The 18756-nt window shown below is 43.8% G+C and overlaps 1 protein-coding gene across 1 annotated transcript; it reads left to right on the top strand.

Moving 5' to 3' along the window:
- Nucleotides 1-1226: 1226 nt before the first annotated feature.
- On the top strand, nucleotides 1227-3245 carry snx10b (sorting nexin 10b). Its single transcript, XM_062991668.1, has 4 exons — nucleotides 1227-1387; nucleotides 1475-1575; nucleotides 2545-2646; nucleotides 2736-3245. The coding sequence occupies exons 1-4, from the start codon at nucleotides 1295-1297 to the stop codon at nucleotides 2926-2928; spliced, it is 489 nt and encodes a 162-aa protein (XP_062847738.1). The 5' UTR covers nucleotides 1227-1294; the 3' UTR covers nucleotides 2929-3245.
- The last annotated feature ends 15511 nt before the right edge of the window (nucleotides 3246-18756 follow it).

Genomic DNA, 18756 nt, shown 5'->3' with positions numbered 1-18756 from the left:
CACAGGGTCGTTTAAAACAGGAAAGGGCCTTCCCTAAACTGTAGCTGTAATGTTGGAAGCACATCATTTCCTTTATAAAACTGATTTATTACACCTGTTAGCAACTGAGGACCATCTATCTGTCTGTCTATCTATCTGTCTGTCCGTGAGTCTGTCTGCCTATCTATCAGTCAGTCGCTCTATCTAGCTGTCTGTCTATCTATGTGTCTATCTGTCTATCTATCTGTCTATTTATCTGTCTGTCTGCCTATCTGTCAGTCTGTCTATCTATTAGTCTGTATATCTGTCTATCAGTCTGTCTTTCTATCTGTCTGTCTGTCAGTCTATCTATCTATCTATCTATCTATCTATCTATCTATCTATCTATCTATCTATCTATCTATCTATCTATCTATCTATCTAGCTGTAGCCTAGTGGTCAAGGAACTGGACTAGTAATTAGAAGGTCACTGGTTCAAGCCCCACCACTGCCAGGTTGTCACTGTTGGGCCCTTGAGCAAGGCTCGACCCTCAATTGCTCAGACTGTATACTGTCAGTCCCTTTGGATAAAGGCGTCTGCTAAATGCTGACAATGTAAATGTATCTATAGATACTGTCACCTCAAAGCAAGAAGGTCCTTGGTTTGATTCCCAGGTGGAGCGGTCAGGGTCCTTTCTGTGTGCGGTTTGCGTGTTCTCCCCATGTCTGTGTGGGTTTCCCCCGGATGCTCCGGTTTCCTCCTGCAGTCTGAAGAGCTGCAGTCAGGTTAATTGGAGACACAAAATTGGCCCTAGTGTGTGTGTGTGACCTGTGATGTACTGGCGACCTGTTTGGGGTGTTTCATGCCTTTCGCCCATTGAATCATACCCACTGCATCCCTGACCAGGATAAAGTGGTGGTAAAACTCACAAATAATGATTTGTAACTTAATTCATCAAATATATAACCATTAAGGCTGTGTTAACCAGTTCCAACTAATTCTAACAAATATTAACACATAATAACAAATACATTAGGTGTGGTCTCTTGTAATCTTCAAAGACTGAACCCCACCCATCCACCTCACTTTCTCCTACATTTTATTTTGTTTTTATTCTCCGTCTGACCTTCACTGTGGTATCTGACTGCCGTTTACCAGAAAGAGAAGTGCTCTTTGTCCCTGTCTGGAAAAACAAGTAACGCCGCCTGAGTAATTCCACAGTTGCTACAAGAGCTTCTGAGTTCCCTAAATTTCTCAACTTCTCGTTTTGTATCTCTGCCGTTATTCGGACGTTATCGTGGGGGCTCTTTGTCGCTGCTCGGTCTCTGAAGTCCTATGAAGGAGTTTGTCAGCGTGTGGGTCCGGGATCCTCGCATTCAGAAGGAGGATTTCTGGCACGCTTACATGGATTATGAGATCTGCATACACGTAAGTGCTCACTACTCAAGGATGGTCAGGAATCCAGTCCAGACACCAGTTTGTGGTCATGTTAGTAAATGTGTTGTTTGTTTCTAGACGAACAGCCTGGCCTTTAATAAGAAGAGCTCTTGTGTGCGGCGGAGGTTCAGCGAGTTTGTGTGGTTGAGACAGATGCTGCAGAAAAATGCTTTACTCATGTAGGTACCTACTGGTTTACTGTCTGTTTTACAACCGCTGTGTCCTGGTCAGGGCTGCAGTGGGTCTGATTTAGTATGCGAAAGGCAGGAAACACAGCGGACAGGTCGCCAGTCCATCACACGTTCACACTTCATGAATTTAGAATTGTTGAAGGACCGGAGCCCCGGAGGAAACCCACATGGACATGGGAAGAACATGCAAACTTCATAGTGCAAGAACCCTGTGGAATCAAACCCAGGCCCTGCTTACACCTTTTTTTGGATTAGCCTTATACTATTTAAGAAAACAACATGACAGACAGCACGTAATAGAAAACAAGTACGAATACTGTTGTATTCATTAAAGAAATAGTAATGTATGAGTTTCTCTGCATCCTGCAGGGATAGCAAATGTTTTGATGAAGGGTTTTAAGTGCTAATATGCAAGTTTACACCGCAGAAAATGTTACCATAAGTTGCTATTTTAATACTGCATATTATTTTAACATAATTTAAAAAAGGCAATCTATTATGCCAGCTCACTATCAACCAGCCAGGCATCTTCACAGACATGACTGACTATGTTGGAGTGATGGCAGAAGCCCTGCGATGGATTTTAGATTGGCACCCTGTCCGGGGTGTTCCTGCCTTGTGCCAACATAATTTAAGCGACCCTGACCGGTAAAAATAGGTCTATGATAATAAAAGGGCAGGATATAAAATTAAATTCGATTTGATGTGTTTTATTTATGTCTAGATTAACCTTTCCGTCCTTTAATTTTAGTTTTTGGTTTTGTCTTCACTTCAGTAGCACTAATCAGTAAATCACCAATCTGTGGTGAAATGAACACCAAGGGAAACGTCTTACATCTAGGAATCACTTAAATTTCATGTCTTATGATTTCTGGCAAAGCAAACGAACAAATTTCTAACCACACGCTACCAAAGCTGCTGTGTTCACCGCCCGTGTGACTGTGGTGTGATTTTCAGAGTCGATCTACCGGCGCTTCCACCGAAGAACCCCTTTTTCAGCCTCAACAACGCCAGGCAGATTAGCGCCCGCATGGAAGGACTGAGGCACTTTCTGGAAGAGTAAGTACGACCAGGCAGCACATATAGTCTAAATACAGTCAGATCATGATCTCAGAAGTGCCCCTCTGATCCCTGTTTGTGCTCCGCAGGGTGGTTTCTAACCCAGTGCTGTTATCAGACAGTTGTCTGCACCTCTTTCTGCAGTCTCAGCTCAGCGTGAGGAAGATCAAGACCTGTGCTGAAGGTCGGAGTCAGTACACGGTGGTTCAGGCCATTCAGGACTACAGCACCCTGCGCTTCAGCTCTCAGGAGAGCTCGCTGGAGGACACGGACTCGGACTGACCACCTTCAGTCGCATGTTTATTGGTTCATGGCTTTTAATATCATAAGAAACTCAATCAAAGTACAGGGTATTTGCAGAAGATGATTGCTCCTTCTTGTTTTTCCCCTTCAAATAAAGTACAGTGGCATGAAAATGTATGTGAACGGGGTGAAATTAACTGGATTTCTGCATTAATTACCTTATTAATACTGTCTTTGACTAAAGGATATCAGTGCTTTAAATTCTACCTATGGACGTCTTGCAGACATTTCTAGAACTAGCAACACTACAAAATCTCACCCCAAATGTGAAGTATCATGGATAATAATAATAACAACAATAATAATAATAATAATAATAATGTTTATTATGACTTAATAATGTTATACGCAATTAATGCAGAAACCCAAATAATTTTAAAGGGTTCAGTATATATAAATATACAAAATATACTATGATCAAAACTATTTGGACATCTGACCTGACCATTGCAAAACCAAATACTATTAAAATAGACTGACCTTTATGTGGTCCTTTGAGCCATTCTGCAGGGTTTTTAGAAGACTTTGAAATGTGTATGGGAATTTGGGTCCATTCAGTTAAATTGTGGCTCAGCACTGATGTCTGTCAAGAAAGTCTCAGTTGGTGCTCCGGTTCATCCCAGACAGAGCTCCCTAAATCGAGCTTTCTTCATGGTTTTATAGAACTTGCTCATGCTGGAACAGGAAAGCACATTTCTTGTTTCTTGATTGTTGTGGCTGAAACACATGATTTTAATAATCAGAATTGTCCCAATACTTTTGTCCGTATAGCGTCTGTGTGTTACATGCTGGACGTGTGATATCCCTGAACTTTAACTTAACAAGAAAATTCGATGGATGTCAGTGTGTTGATTTAAACGAAGCTTGTGATGACTGAATTCTGATAATTGTATAAAAATCGTGATTATTGATCATTTTAATCGTAGATTATTTCATGTGTAAAAGCTATTGTACACTGTTGGCCAGCAGATGGCGCTTCTGTCATGTTCGATAACTGCTTCACTACTGAGGCGTCGTCTTCGGTTATCATTAGCATACTGTTATTGTGCACGATGAGAATTCTAATAATCAATAAAATAATGTCATTTAAACATGTTAAACACAACAAAACGTAGAAATCTTTTAATAAATATAAAATAAATATAGAAATAATGAACCCAAGACGTTTTTAACGTGGTGTCTGGGTGTATTATATGGTGGCCACTTCCATAACGTTAAAAAAAGAACACCAGACCTCAAAAAGAGAACATTAGACCCCAAAAAGAGAACATCAGACCCCAAAAAGAAGGGAATCAGACCCCAAAAAGGAGGACATAAGGCCCCAAAAAAGAGAACACCAGACCCCCCCCCCCCCCCCCCAAAAAAAATAGGACATCAGACCCCCAAAAGAGGACATCAGACACCTAAAAGAAGGACATCAGACCGCTAAAAGAGGACATCACACACCTAAAAGAAGGAAATCAGAGCCCAAAAAGGAAAACATCAGACCCCAAAAAAGGAGAACATCAGACCCCAAAAAGGAGGACATCAGACCGCTAAAAGAGGACATCACACACCTAAAAGAGAACATCAGACCGCAAAAAGAGATCAGACCCCCAAAAAAGAGGACATCAGACCCCAAAATAGGTCATCAGACCCCCAAAAGGAAAACATCAGACCACAAAAAGAGGACATCAGACCCCTAAAAGAGGACATCAGACCCCTAAAAGAGGACATCAGACCCAAAAAAGACACCAGAGCCCAAAAAGAGAACATCCAACCCAAAAAATAGAACATCAGACCCCAAAAGAGAACATCAGTCCCCCAAAAAGAGGACATCAGACCCCAAAAGAGGACATCAGACCCCAAAGAAGAGAACATCAGACCCCAAAGAAGAGAACATCAGACCCAAACAAAGAACATCAGATCCCAAAAAGAGAACATCAGACCCCAAAAGCGAACATCAGATCCCAAATAGAAGACATCAGACCCCAAAAGGACATCAGACCCCAAAAGGAGGACATCAGACCCCAAAAAAACATCAGACCTCAAAAATAGGACATCAGACCACAAAAAGAGAACATCAGACCCCCAAAAAGAGAACATTAGACCCCAAAACAGGACATCAGACCCCAAAAAGAGGACATCAGACCCCCAAAAAGAGAACATCAGACCCCTAAAAGGAAGGAATCAGACCCCCTAAAAGGAGGATCCAGACCCCTAAAAGAGAACATCAGACCCACCAAAGGAGGGCATGGCAGTGGGTAGTCAGGATAGTGTCTACAGCACACAAAATTAAAACTTTTATTGATAAAATTGTGATGAAACCAAATGAAGTACAAAATCAGCACATTAATGAAGGTTCTACTCAGCACATTTAGAGTCGACTCGTGATACTTTTGTACAAAAAGCATTAAATTCCTCTTTCCTGCTTCTCCAAATGAATGTTGTTTGTTTTGGCATGTTGACAGTGTGGACAGTTATTAAAACCTGATAATTAACTAGCATTTCTGGGCGGACATCCTCATGAAAAATGGTGGTTTTAAACCAATGTAATACAAGTACTTTTGATGTGCACATAAGCCAATGACAGGTAAAGTAATTATGATCGTTACAAGCATAAACGTGTGTCCGTCCAAGCATTGCGCCGAACTGCTGACAAGCAGCTTAAAACTGGTCTATCCACCATAAAACTAGATGTATGGACACCCTAGTGACATACATTCAACCCATGTATTTCTGAAGTTGTTGTACAGAAGACTCTGAAAGCAGAACCCAGTTGTATATATTTTTTTATTCTTTTCATTCCCTGTGTTGTAAAAGTCAGCAAGCAATGACCCTCATCTGCAACGTCCCACCCTCACGTCGCTTTTATGCTCAGGCTCAGCCAACAGGTTGAGATGTTCCTCTAATCACCTGCTCCGTGGACATCATCCCACTCCCAGGCTCTCAAATAAGGACCGTGTCAGCTCGCTGCCTCTGGCTGGCTAACAACCGAGAACATCTTAATAAGCTCCCCGTGCAGTCAGCTGCCTCTTAGCAAAGCTGACAGGACTGGGACCCAGCAGCTCCCAGTGGAGAGCCACACACACACACACACACACACACACCTGAGTGTGTGGTGTGTACGCGTCCATGTGTCAGACGGATGAGCCGCTCTTGCCGCAGAGCCGGTCGCCCACCACGTTGACAGGTGTGTTGGTTAATGTCATTAAGCCGTCATTCTGTCCACCCACCGCGCTGACACGCTCGGCCCCTGCGCCGACTTCCTCATGAGCTAGTCGTTCAGTAGCCCAGTCAGCGACGGCGACATTTGAGTCACCATGCAGTCTGCACGGCGTGGACAAAATAGCAGAAACTCTACATCAGAAATGTGCCTGGTATTTAAAGAGCTTTGATCATCAGTACATTTATATGTACATGAAATAACATTTTAAGGCAAATGCAGTTCCAAAGAGGTCAAACAGAGACTCACAATAAGAAGAAAAAAAAAAGACGTTTCAAAAGAAAGTGTTTTAAAAGTCTTGGACGCTCACTGACAGGGATGGACAGACTTAATGCTTCTTAATTACAGCCACAAAAATAATTGCAGAATTTAATAAGCACCTTTAGGTCCCAGATTGGCACAAAAATGTGTAATGGGAGCTAGAATAAACAACAGTGCTTTAGATATTCTACATCTGAGAACAGATCTGGAGGAAGACAAAGTATACCTTTAACCCACAATATCTGCTGTGAGCTGTTTGGTACGATAGAGATCCATAACTGTATGTGTAGCAACCTGGTGGAAATATTTAGGTCTAATAATCGATTAAAATGGTCATAACAGCCAACAAATATATGGCCTTTTATAGGACTCCATTTCCTTATGATGCCTATATTTTGGCTAATGATACCACCCTATACATACAGCTACAATTATTCAGGAGGGGTGTAATAAACACCGGGGTTGAAGTCAGGAATCCAGAGAGTCTGAAGTTCCTTCTGAACCCTGAACCGAGGCTCCTTCAGTGCTTTTGTTCCACATAAAAAAACTGGAGCTCAGGGGGGCACAGTGGTAAATTACGTCAGCCCACTACCACTGGGATCCAGGGTCTGAATCCCCAGTGGTTCTATCGGCCAGTCGGGCGTCTACATACAGACATGATTGGCTTTGTCTGAGGGGGAAGTCACCGAGGCCCCCAGATGGGACCAGGTATTATTTGGGTGTTAGACCTAATCAAGGGGCCACTGAGTGTAAACACTTTCTTAATCTTTAAAGCGACTTAAAAGCTACAATCAGTAATTGTATATCCTCAGGGTACATCTGTCTTGTATGTCTCGCTCCAGCACAGAGTTCCAATCTCAGCTCTGATACCGACCAACCGGGCACCTACACACAGACACGATTGGCTAACATGCTGGACGAGAGGGCTGGAGTAATTCCCTGCTGCAACTACGGCCTCTGCTGGCTGGTCAAGGTGCTGCACAGAGACGATGAATAACAGGGAGCAGTGCGTGACTCTCTGTACGTGATACTGATTTCCGGATTAACCTAACTTGTGCAGGTGAAAAGAAGCGGTCGGCTACTGCACACATGTTGGAGGGGGTGTGTCAGTCAAGGCCCTCCACAGTCAGGAGTGGAGGTGATCTCCTAATCTATGGGACTAGATTAGGAGTAAAAGGGATATGCAGAAATAATAACACTCACTCACTTTCTTAACTGCTTATCATATTAGGGTCCCGGGAGGGGGGGGGGGGGTGCTGGAGCCTATCCCAGCTTTTTAATGGGCGCACGGCACACAGTAACACCCTGGACGGGGCACCAGTCCATCACAGGACACACACATACACACACACCCATTTACCTATAAGGCAATTTAGTGTCTCCAATTAACCTGACTGCATGTTTTTGGACTGTGGGAGGAAACCCACGCAGACACGGGGAGAACATGCAAACTCCACACAGAAAGGACTCAAACCACCCCACCTGGGGATCGAACCCAGGACCTTCTTGCTGTGAGGCGACAGTGCTACCCACCGAGCCACTGTGCCGCCCGAAATAATAACAATAGTTATTATTTTTTATTCTATTTTTAATATTATTATTATTATAAAATGGACCTTTTTACCCACCCTTACCAATGGCAGCAGTTTTCATTTCGAAGACGAGTTCGTTCAGAATCAGCTACTTATCACAAATCGACTGACTCGATTTTGTTAACTCCCGGAGCGTCGATGCATTTGCCCGCAGAAGCTGAGCGTCTCTTCACTTCAATGGGACTGCATGGGAGGTTTTTTTCCTTGCTTCGAAACTCGCCGGTCATTGGATAAATGCCACGATTTTGTCCTGCCCCCGGACGCTGAGCGTCTCTGGGGGTGAATGGAGCCGTGGGCGGGTCTGGACGCTGAGCTTCTGCAAGATGATTGGAGGATCAGTCGAAAGGCTGAATCCCGTTTTGATTGACAGCTATTTTGAGATCTACACGTCACTTAATCACTGGGAGCTTCAGTCCCATCGCGGATTTTGCGAGTGAAGTCGAAAGACAAACTGTAACCCATTTCAGGCCATTTTCTTGAAAAGGAACGGAGGGCAAAACTTATGTATAAATAAATTGACAAATTTTATGATGTAACCCGACAATGAGCTTCCCCTCTTTGAAAGACCAGCAGCCGCCACTGGTGTGTATGTATTGTCAGTATTTGTATTCATCACAGAGTAATAAACATTTTTATTTACCATGAGGTGCTGCAGTACGTGTAAAAATCCCAGCATATGTGTGTGTGTGTGCAGCGTTCCACCGTTATATTCCTCACCTGACACGTTTGCTACAGTAATTAGATTATCATGCCATCCTGAAGTGACAGTGAGATTCATTATAAATTCATAATGAGGCGAAACAAAGGGCCCCGGGCTCCGTGACAGACAGGTAAAGGCACCTCTGGCCCCCCTGTGCTCGCCGAGGACTAACGGGGCAGGGGCGAGTGCACCAAATTGGAAATGGGAGGACTCTCTCCTGAAGCTGTCTTATTAATCCTCACGGGGACGTGTCGGCCCGCTCATAAAAAGAACGCGTGTGTGTGTGTGTGTGTGTGTGTGTGTGTGTACACGCCGCCTACGTTTCCCCCTTCTCACACACTGTGGTAATGAAGCTGTCATGGCCGCTGCTGTGTGGTTGTGGATGATATTCAAATGAAAGAGTCGTCACCCGCTTGTGACAGAACAGTCCAATTAGAGGCAGAGAGCAGTGACCAGGGCGGGGTACAGGTACCCCAGGTACCCCCCCTTCCCACACACACACACACACTCACACACACACACTGCTAGCATCTCTGTGCTTAACGTGAAGCTTTATGATGATCCAGGACCAGCAGTAACAGCATGAATTTCTCTCTCGTGCTATGAACTGCTCTCTCTCGCTCTCTCTCTCTCTCTCTCTCTCTCTCACACACACACACACACACCCCTGATCATTTCCCCTAGGTTTGTTCCAGATCAGTGTAAAACACTACGATGCTTAGATGCCACTTGTTGGTACGTGTGTGTATTAACATGCACAACAAGCCAAACGAATGTTGACACTCCTCCTAATGTCCTCCTAGGTTTAAACGACAGTTTGGGGATGACCCAGCCTGACCCCACATGACCGTCCCCCTGTGCACATGGGTTGATGGGTTTATTCATAAAGATGTGGTCCACATACCAGACTTGGCACAGTCTTTTATTTTATGCCCCTCCTGACTCAACCCTCTTATTTGTATCCGGGCTTGGGACCTGCACTCAGAGCGCACTGACAGGTCCACCTCCTGATGGCTCAGCTGTTTTAGCCATCTATCCTTCCTCAAACATGGAGACGCCCAACAGGATGATAGCACCACTGAGATTCAAACCCTGGATCCACAGATCTTAAAAGTGAGCTGGTAAACTTGTTACCCCGTGCCACCCGAGCACCCAGTGTAAAAATTATAATGAATTATGGATATTTTACACTGTAGGTGTTTGTTCCCCAATATCAGGGATTTTGTACCAGTACTACTAGTATTGATATACATCAGGAGTTAATTGAATACTTAGTCAAAAAGCTTTAATTTATAGATACAAGCGATGGAGAAATTTTAATTTTAATTACAGTGAAACCTTGATTTAACGGACTTCAGATTTAATGGACAAAATCTGGAAAATCTGCTCTCTGTTTACATGAGTGAGAGGCTTTATTTTATCAGGAGACTCGCTTTGTTCTCGCCTTTTTCTCTGTTTTATGCTTCATTTTTACAAGTTCTAGTGCTTGGTTACGGCTTTGAAAGACAAGAAAAGCACTTTTAGCACTTTTGTGGATCTTAGTGCTGTGTTTTTGTTTGTTCTCACACCCCTGGAAAAAAAAACCTCGCTGTTTTAGACAATCGCATTTTAGGAACCAGTGCTCCCCCTTTTAGTCTGTTAAATCGAGGTTTCTCTGTATTTTCTTTATTGCACAGAACACGAGATCTGCTGAGACCTGGACCCCCACCGAGCACCAGAGCTCAGATCCACATGTGTCTCGTTTCAAGAACACGACTGTCAGAATGGACAGGAATGATAAAAATAAAGACATAAACCTGAACACGGGGACGTTGATGATGTCGAGCGCTGAATGAGCAGAACGTTCCCCCATCAGAAGCTGCAGAAATGCGATGGCTCCACAGGGACCCCAACCATCTGCTGCTGGGCACATTAGTGCTTCAGTTCATTCGGATCCCAAATCAGGACACACACACACACACACACACACACACAGACACACAAGGACGGACGCGAATACCTCGTGTTTGACCTTTACTTTGTCATAAGCTGTAAAGAGAGCATGAAATTAAATGTATTATGCAAATCAGGATCCGTGCAGCCGCTCTCCTCGCTGTCGACCTCCATGACTGACGAATGTCTGTTTTCTCCTTCACCATATCGACACCCTTTAACTAGGGTACCACGGTAAAGACGGCCCTGCCAAGGTAATGTGCTCAGAGACTGTAACACAAACATATTGGTTTAATCAGATCAAACAGAGAGCTGGGCAGTATGACGGTACATTCGGTATACCGTCTTAGATTCCTCATATGGGATTAATTTTTCATATACCTCCATAGCATAAAGGCAGCAGATCATATAATATTATTTGCCGCTAAAAGCACTATGGAGAGCCATGCAGATTAAGTAGTTAGCCAGGTAGCGTTAGCATAGCAGTGTTAACAGATGAGAGCGGTTTCCTCAATATGGGGAAAGAAAATAATCAAAAACAGATGGAGGATGAAAAGAGGAAGACCAAATATGCATATATACACACACTGATCAGCCATAACATTAAAACCACCTCCTTGTTTCTACACTCACTGTCCATTTTATCAGCTCCACTTACCATATAGAAGCACTTTGTAGTTCTACAATTACTGCCTGTAGTCCATCTGTTTCTCTACATGCTTTGTTAGCCCCCTTTCATGCTGTTCTTCAATGGTCAGGACCCCCACAGGACCACCACAGAGCAGGTATTATTTAGGTGGTGGATGATTCTCAGCACTGCAGTGACACTGACATGGTGCTTATGTGTTAGTGTGTGTTGTGCTGGTATGAGTGGATCAGACACAGCAGCGCTGCTGGAGTTTTTAAATACTGTGTCCACTCACTGTCCACTCTATTAGACACTCCTACCTAGTCGGTCCACCTTGTAGATGTAAAGTCAGAGACGATCGCTCATCTATTGCTGCTGTTTGAGTCGGTCATCTTCTAGACCTTCATCAGTGGTCACAGGACGCTGCTCACGGGGCGCTGTTGGCTGGATATTTTTGGTTGGTGGACTATTCTCAGTCCAGCAGTGACAGTGAGGTGTTTAAAAACTCCAGCAGCGCAGTAAGTGTAGAAACAAGGAGGTGGTTTTAATGTTATGGCTGATCAGTGTATATATACAGTATATATGTATATACTGTATATATGATTTAGTCCCATTTTTTGCATTCCACTGTTACATTGAAGGGCGGTGGAGCGGTCCGAGCCCTTTCTTTGTGAAGTTGTGCATGTTCTTCCCCTGTCTTAGCTTATGACGAACTTGTTTCAGGATGAAACTAATGAGACGTACAGTATTTCTTAAAGTAGCTCTACAGTATAGATGTGCTGGTCGCACCGTTATCTGCTACGGACTGCAAATAGAGCACTGGACCCCTGATTTTGGGATGCCTGCACATGCTTTTAAAGAAACCCACACACAAGCACACAAGCACACACACACACACACTCATGTAGTTACTCATTAGCATTTAAGAAGGTGTTTTCTGTGTGTGTGTGCGTGTGTGTGTGTGTGTGTGTGTCCTGTCTCATCATCTGTTTCTTTAATTAGTTCTGCAAAATCCAACTAGTTATGAAATCGAGGCGGTAAATCATCTGGAAGATTACTTGGGATGCCTGCACACACACGTGCACTTAAGTAAACACACACACACACACACACTCACACACACTGTGAAATGTAAATCTACAAGCAAAATCATGCAATAACTCATTTGTCTTTCATCAGATGTTGGTGGGGGTGCAGGGGGGTGTAAGTGTCTGCTCTGAACATCCTTCATCCTGAGAAACAGCTCCCTCTGTCACCGCTATCAGAGCCGGATATTTTCCTGCCTTCACTCACACGTCGAGAGGGAAATAAAGCTGGATGTAACTTGTCCCTCATTCATCAAGCCTGACAGGCTAACTTTCCCGGTTTCGCTCGTGCGAGGCCACCGCCGCGGTGCCGACAGCGCCGGTGAAACCGTGTACGAACGGAGCGGAGCCGACGGTGCGCGCAGGGCCGACGGGCTGGGTGTTAAATGTCATCCTGGACATCATCCCAGGGAGCAACTCATCCACACACTTGCCATTTCACACTCGTTTTCTTTAAGGCAGGTCAGATCTGGTTCATCATCTTTAGAAGCGAGTGTGAGAAGCTTAAATGTCACGACTTTTTATTTTTTCCAACCGATTCATCCTGGTCTGGGTCGTGGTGGCTTCGTGTTCACCGGACAGGGTGCCAATGTGTCGCAGGGCTTCGATCACTGACCAACACACACCCCACCTCACCAACCACCCGAAATATAGCCAATCATGTCTGCATAGACGTCCAGCCAGCCAATAACACTGCTCTCATTCGAACCCGGATCTCACCGGTGGTGGGCTAGTATAAGAGACCACTGTGGCACCCGAGTGCCCTCGTCACTGCTTGGTTAACAAGTCACCACTATTGGGATCTCAGCTAGAATATCAGCCGCTCCCTTGAGAAGCTTCTCATAAGACTTTGAAGTCTGTGTGTGGGAATTTGTGCCTGTTCAGTTGAAAGATTGCAGCATTTGTGTGGCTGGGCACTGATCGATCATTCGGTGTTCTGGTTCATCCCAGAGCTGTTGAGTGAGGCTGAGGTCAGGGCTCTGTGCAGGACACTGGAGCTGGAATTGGAAAGGGCTATCTCTAAACTGTTGCTGCCAAGTTGGAAGCATGTAATTTCCTTTATATAACTGATTTATTTCACCTGGGAGCAACTGTCAGGGCTGAAAACATATAAAGGAATAAACCAGGGCAGCGATGGCTCAGCGGTTAAGGTACTGGACTGACATTAAAACCACCTCCTTGTTTCTACACTCACTGTCCATTGTATCAGCTCCACTTACCATATAGAAGCACTTTGTAGTTCTACAATTACTGACTGTAGTCCATCTGTTTTTCTACATGCTTTGTTACCCCCCTTTCACCCTGGTCAGGACCCCCACAGGACCCCCACAGAGAAGGTATTATTTAGGTGCTGGATGATTCTCAGCACTGCAGTGACACTGACATGGTGGTGGTGTGTTAGTGTGTGTTGTGCTGGTATGGGTGGATCAGACACAGCAGCGCTGCTGGAGGTTTTAAATACCGTGTCCACTCACTGTCCACTCTATTAGACATTCCTACCTAGTTGCTCCACCTTGTAGATGTAAAGTCAGAGACGATCGCTCATCTATTGCTGCTGTTTGAGTCGGTCATCTTCTAGACCTTCATCAGTGGTCACAGGACGCTGCCCACGGGGTGCTGTCGGCTGGGTGTTTTTGGTTGGTGGACTATTCTCAGTCCAGCAGTGACAGTGAGGTGTTTAAAAACTCCAGCAGCGCTGCTGTGTCTGATCCACTCATACCAGCACAACACACACTAACACACCAGCACCATGTCAGTGTCACTGCAGTGCTGAGAATCATCCACCACCTAAATAATACCTGCTCTGTGGTGGTCCTGACCATATACATTTACTAAATGTATATGTTGTTTATATTCTAGTTTGTAATTTTTGACTGATATATGAGGTATAATGAGCTTGTTTCTATTTCGTAACCTCACAGGAATGTCACAAGGTCCGGCGCTATAAGAGAAAAGCCCTATTCAGAAGGAATTTAGTCATACCCCACGCCAGAATCAGCGGGCGCCTGTGGTTTCATCTGACACGTTTTAAGCATGTTTGTGTGCGTCGCTTTGAGAGCGGCGGTTTCCTGAGGTCCTCGCGTTGGGTAAAATTATAGCGCTAAGCTAATATCTTGTTAGCAGTGGGAAATACAGAAGGGGGATAAAGGGAATGAAGGTTGCCGTTCATTGGCTCATTGAGTCGTGTGTGTGTGTGTGTGTGTGTGTGTGTCCAGCCGTGTGAGTGTGTCCAGCCGTGTGTGAGGAACAAGGGGGGGTGTGCCCGGGAGAGGACTCGGTCTCTCGAGGGCCCCTTGTATCGCTGCCAGCTCGTATAAATCAGCATGCAGCTTGCGGCCGCAACGAGCTAGAAAATAAAAAAAGCATAAAAGTGTCGGAGTGAAATAGAGGGAGGGAGAATTCTTTTATGATGAAACTAAATTCTCCTTACTCTGCAATAGATCCACTGCCCAGCTCTGATTGTTTATTCCAGACGCCGTTTATCATCGCTCCACCACAAATGACTCAAATTACCCCACCTGCTACTCGTATAATACTCTTACTATGAGAATTTCCTGCTCACGTAATCGCAGCTGGAATTTCTTAAGTCAACCTGAAGTGACACGGCACTTACGGGCAGATCAAATGTAGGAATATATTTTTATTACCATTAAAATTAATATTAAAGTACCAGAGTGGTATAACAGTGGTATTATTCTTATTGTTATTATTAATATCACTATTATTATTATTGTTGTTGTTATTATTACTATTATTAATATTATTACTATTGCTATTATTATTATTATCATAATTATACATATTTTTTTTAATTATTATTATTGTTGTTATTATTATCGTGCAGTGGTACAGTACACTAGCCCACTATCGCTAAGATCTGGGGATCCAGGGCTAAAATCTTAGCTGTGCTATCAGCCGGTCAGGTATCAGGTGTCTGGACTTGATTGGCCAGGGCTAATCAGAGCACCTCCTATTGGCCATTGGGAGGTGCACTTTTCAGTGCGCTTTTAATGCAGGTCCCCAGTCTGGAAACGCTTCAAAAAGAGCGGTGCCCCGGTGACAGATTGACTACACTAAATTGGGAGAAAAATGGGAGAAAATATAGAAATAAATAGAATATATACACACAAGAGCACACAAAAGGAAGGAAAAAAAACATATTTATTTATTTATATGATACATAAAGGACACACAAACAGTTCAGGAGTTCATAAGCTAATATCAATCAATACAGGATTCATAACCATAAAGTTACATCCTTCAGTCATTTTTTTAATTTATAAACAGGTATTAATATTCACATGTGAAATCTTACTCAACTGTATGAAGTGGACTAGCCTATTAAAACAACCACTGTCAGGTTTCTACACAATTTATTACATGAGCACCAATAAATACGTTTATTTAGCCAAACTGAACCTACAGTGTCTCTAAAACTTTTATTCAGGGTGTCGATATCTGATCATTAGTTCTAGTTCTAGCCCTGATAATCACGTCTTTAATCACATCAAGCAACTGAAGGAGCAGAAGTGTTTAAACTGAGCATCAGCTGTCCACACGGGGCGCCGCTGGTTAACGTCGGACTATAGATTATCTGTCAATACCGCCGAAGGCTATGAGCAAAAAAAAACAAGCTAATGCAACCTCCTGCGCTTCCAAGATGTTACTCCTCCAGCACTAGAGAGTCACATACTGGGTTGTATTACACAGCACTAAACCTCTGGTGGTTTATAATGGGAACGGTGATATACAGCAGATTCAGGGAGTATTTGGACCCCTGGAAGTTTTGCCTAAATGATCCTGAATGAGAGATTTTTAGGTAATTATCCATCAAGGACATGCAAGGGCATTTAAAGACACAGCCTGATGCCACTCCAGTGTTGTTTTGGCTGTATGCTTTGGGTCATTGTTGAGTTAAAAGGTAAACTGTGAACTATTTTCTCTACGTTTTCTTTAAAGAATCTTTTACGGACTGACAAATGCCTTGTACTCAGACGTTACTTTCATCTTGGTACTGTTCTGCAAAGATGGCTGTATGGCCAACAGGTTCTACATCATCAACCATCTTCATTTTAACACAGCAAGGCTACTGTGGTCCTGGAAACGCTCAAAGCTTTATAGATACTGCATTATATCATTGCCTTGTTCACACTTTTATTCACAATTTATTCCAAGTTCTTTGGACTTCCTGAGTTGGTTTTAGTCTTAACAATGCAGTGTAAATTGTGCGCTCTTATAGAGCCATTGTGCTTTTCCAAATTACAGAGGAACCTCCATTTAACGGATTTCGGATTTAATGGACAAAATTTGGAAAACCAAATGTCCGGTACGATTGTTTAAATCGTCCTCTAGCTGGTGCTCTATATAGGCTTTATTTATTTTTTTTGAATTTTCTTTTTTTCCAATCGTTGTTCATGCAGCCGCCCAGCCCAGTCGGAAGGCAGAGCTGAGATTCGATACGATGTATTCAACACCCAAACTCTGGTGTGCTAACACTTAGTTCTCGCCTTTTTCTTGGTGTTTTATGCTTCATTTTTGTAAGTTCTAGAGCTCAGTTCTGCACCAGCGCTGCTCCAGTAGCCACCAAGAGCTTCAGACTCAATAGAAATAATAGAAACTCTGAGTCCCCACTATACTCTTATACTCCTCCACCACACAAGGTAAATGAAATTCCTCCCCAGTAGTACAGTACACCAAGTTTAATATTTATTTACAGCTTTTACATGACATATTTACAGATCTATTGACGTTGTTCATTTTACTGTTGGTCCACAAAAGTGCTAAACATGCACATATGATCGTGTTGTGTTTTCGTATATTTTCGCACCCCCTGAAAAAAAAACCTGGCTGTTTTGGATAATCACATTTTACAGACCAGTGCTCCCCTCTTTTAGTACATATATACAGTATATATATATATATATATATATATATATATACAGTATATATATACTGTATATATACAAGCTATCACTGCCTGATCTATGCCTTGCCACAGTTTGGTCGCCAAGTTCCTTGGACTTTGTGAGTTGGTTTTAGTCCTAACAATGGTAGAGCCTTTGTGCCTGTCCAAAATCTGTCCAATCAGTGACAAGTATCAGCTTAAATTACAACCGTTGGACTACACATGTCTCAAGGATTATTAAAGCAAACAGGACGCACCGGGACTCGAGGCGAAGAGTCGCAGCAAAGGGTCTGAATACATTTGTAAATACTTCTGAAATGACTGAAATGTGTTTTTATTGTTGATTGTGTGTAGATTGGTGAGTAAAAATAGCAGTTATATCCCTTCAAAATCAGATCTAAGTTCAACAAAAAGACACCCTGACAGTGGGTGTGACATCATCATCATCATCATTATTTTATTTTTTTAAATGCATTTTCTCCCCATTTTCCTCCCGATTTAGCGACTCATTTTTGTCTTCCGCTGCTGAGGGATACCCGATTGCATCCGAGGAGAGCACGTCGCTGTACTCGCCTCTTCCGACACATGCACAGCCCTCCTCTTCTCGCCCCTGCACTCGGCACAGGCGTCTCTTCCACCAGTCAGGGTCCTTACACAGCGTATGAAGACCCACCCACCCACACATACGGTGGCCAATTAGGATCTGCTGCAGGCACTGCCAATTGTGCCCGCCAGATGGCGCCCAGCCGACCGGTGGCAATGCCGAATTTCGAACCATGGAGTTCAGAATCTGGTCATTGGTGTGCTAGCGGAATATCCTGCTGCGCCACCTGGGCGCATACGAGGGTTCTTCATCAGCAAAAAAATTTTATAGGTTGAGCTCGTAGCCACTAATGCGCCAGTGCTTTTACATCATCATCACATGGAAATCTTCTTCCCCTGAAAGCTTCTTTCAGTGTCCAAAAAGGTGGAGATCAGATGGAGCTAAATCCAGACTATAAGCGTCTCTCAGTCTCTCAGACACGCCCGATTACTACTCCTCCACCCTCACCGCTTATAACCACAATATACAAGTGTCGAAACTTTTTGAAGATCCATTGTGTATGAAATTATGGCACCAGAATGTCAGTATGTCAGTGGTATGGCACCGGTCAAAGCGTGTCACCTGGTCAGTTATACTGTAATCTCTAACGTCAAGGCCACGGCTCGTCTTCTTGCATGGTGGAGTCGGCCACCTTTCCTGACCTCAGGGTGCTAAATCATCCCCGACAATGTTGGCATCTGCATAAGTCACTCTGCCAGGACCACCAAAGAAGTCTGAGCACTTCCACCCTAACAAAGACTCGCCCACTTCTGCCCATCAGTCTATATCGAGAAAGTGCAACACGAAGCTGACCTGGGACGTGAGTTTAGTTTGGGTTTAATACCCAGAGGCACCCGTGTCAGTGTCAGTCTGGGCGTGAGCGTGAGTTTAACGGCCGCGAGCTAAAACAGAGTT

The sequence above is a fragment of the Trichomycterus rosablanca genome, chromosome 3, assembly GCF_030014385.1.
Source record: "Trichomycterus rosablanca isolate fTriRos1 chromosome 3, fTriRos1.hap1, whole genome shotgun sequence".
NCBI lineage: Eukaryota > Metazoa > Chordata > Actinopteri > Siluriformes > Trichomycteridae > Trichomycterus > Trichomycterus rosablanca.
This window is presented reverse-complemented; position numbering and strand designations above follow the sequence as displayed.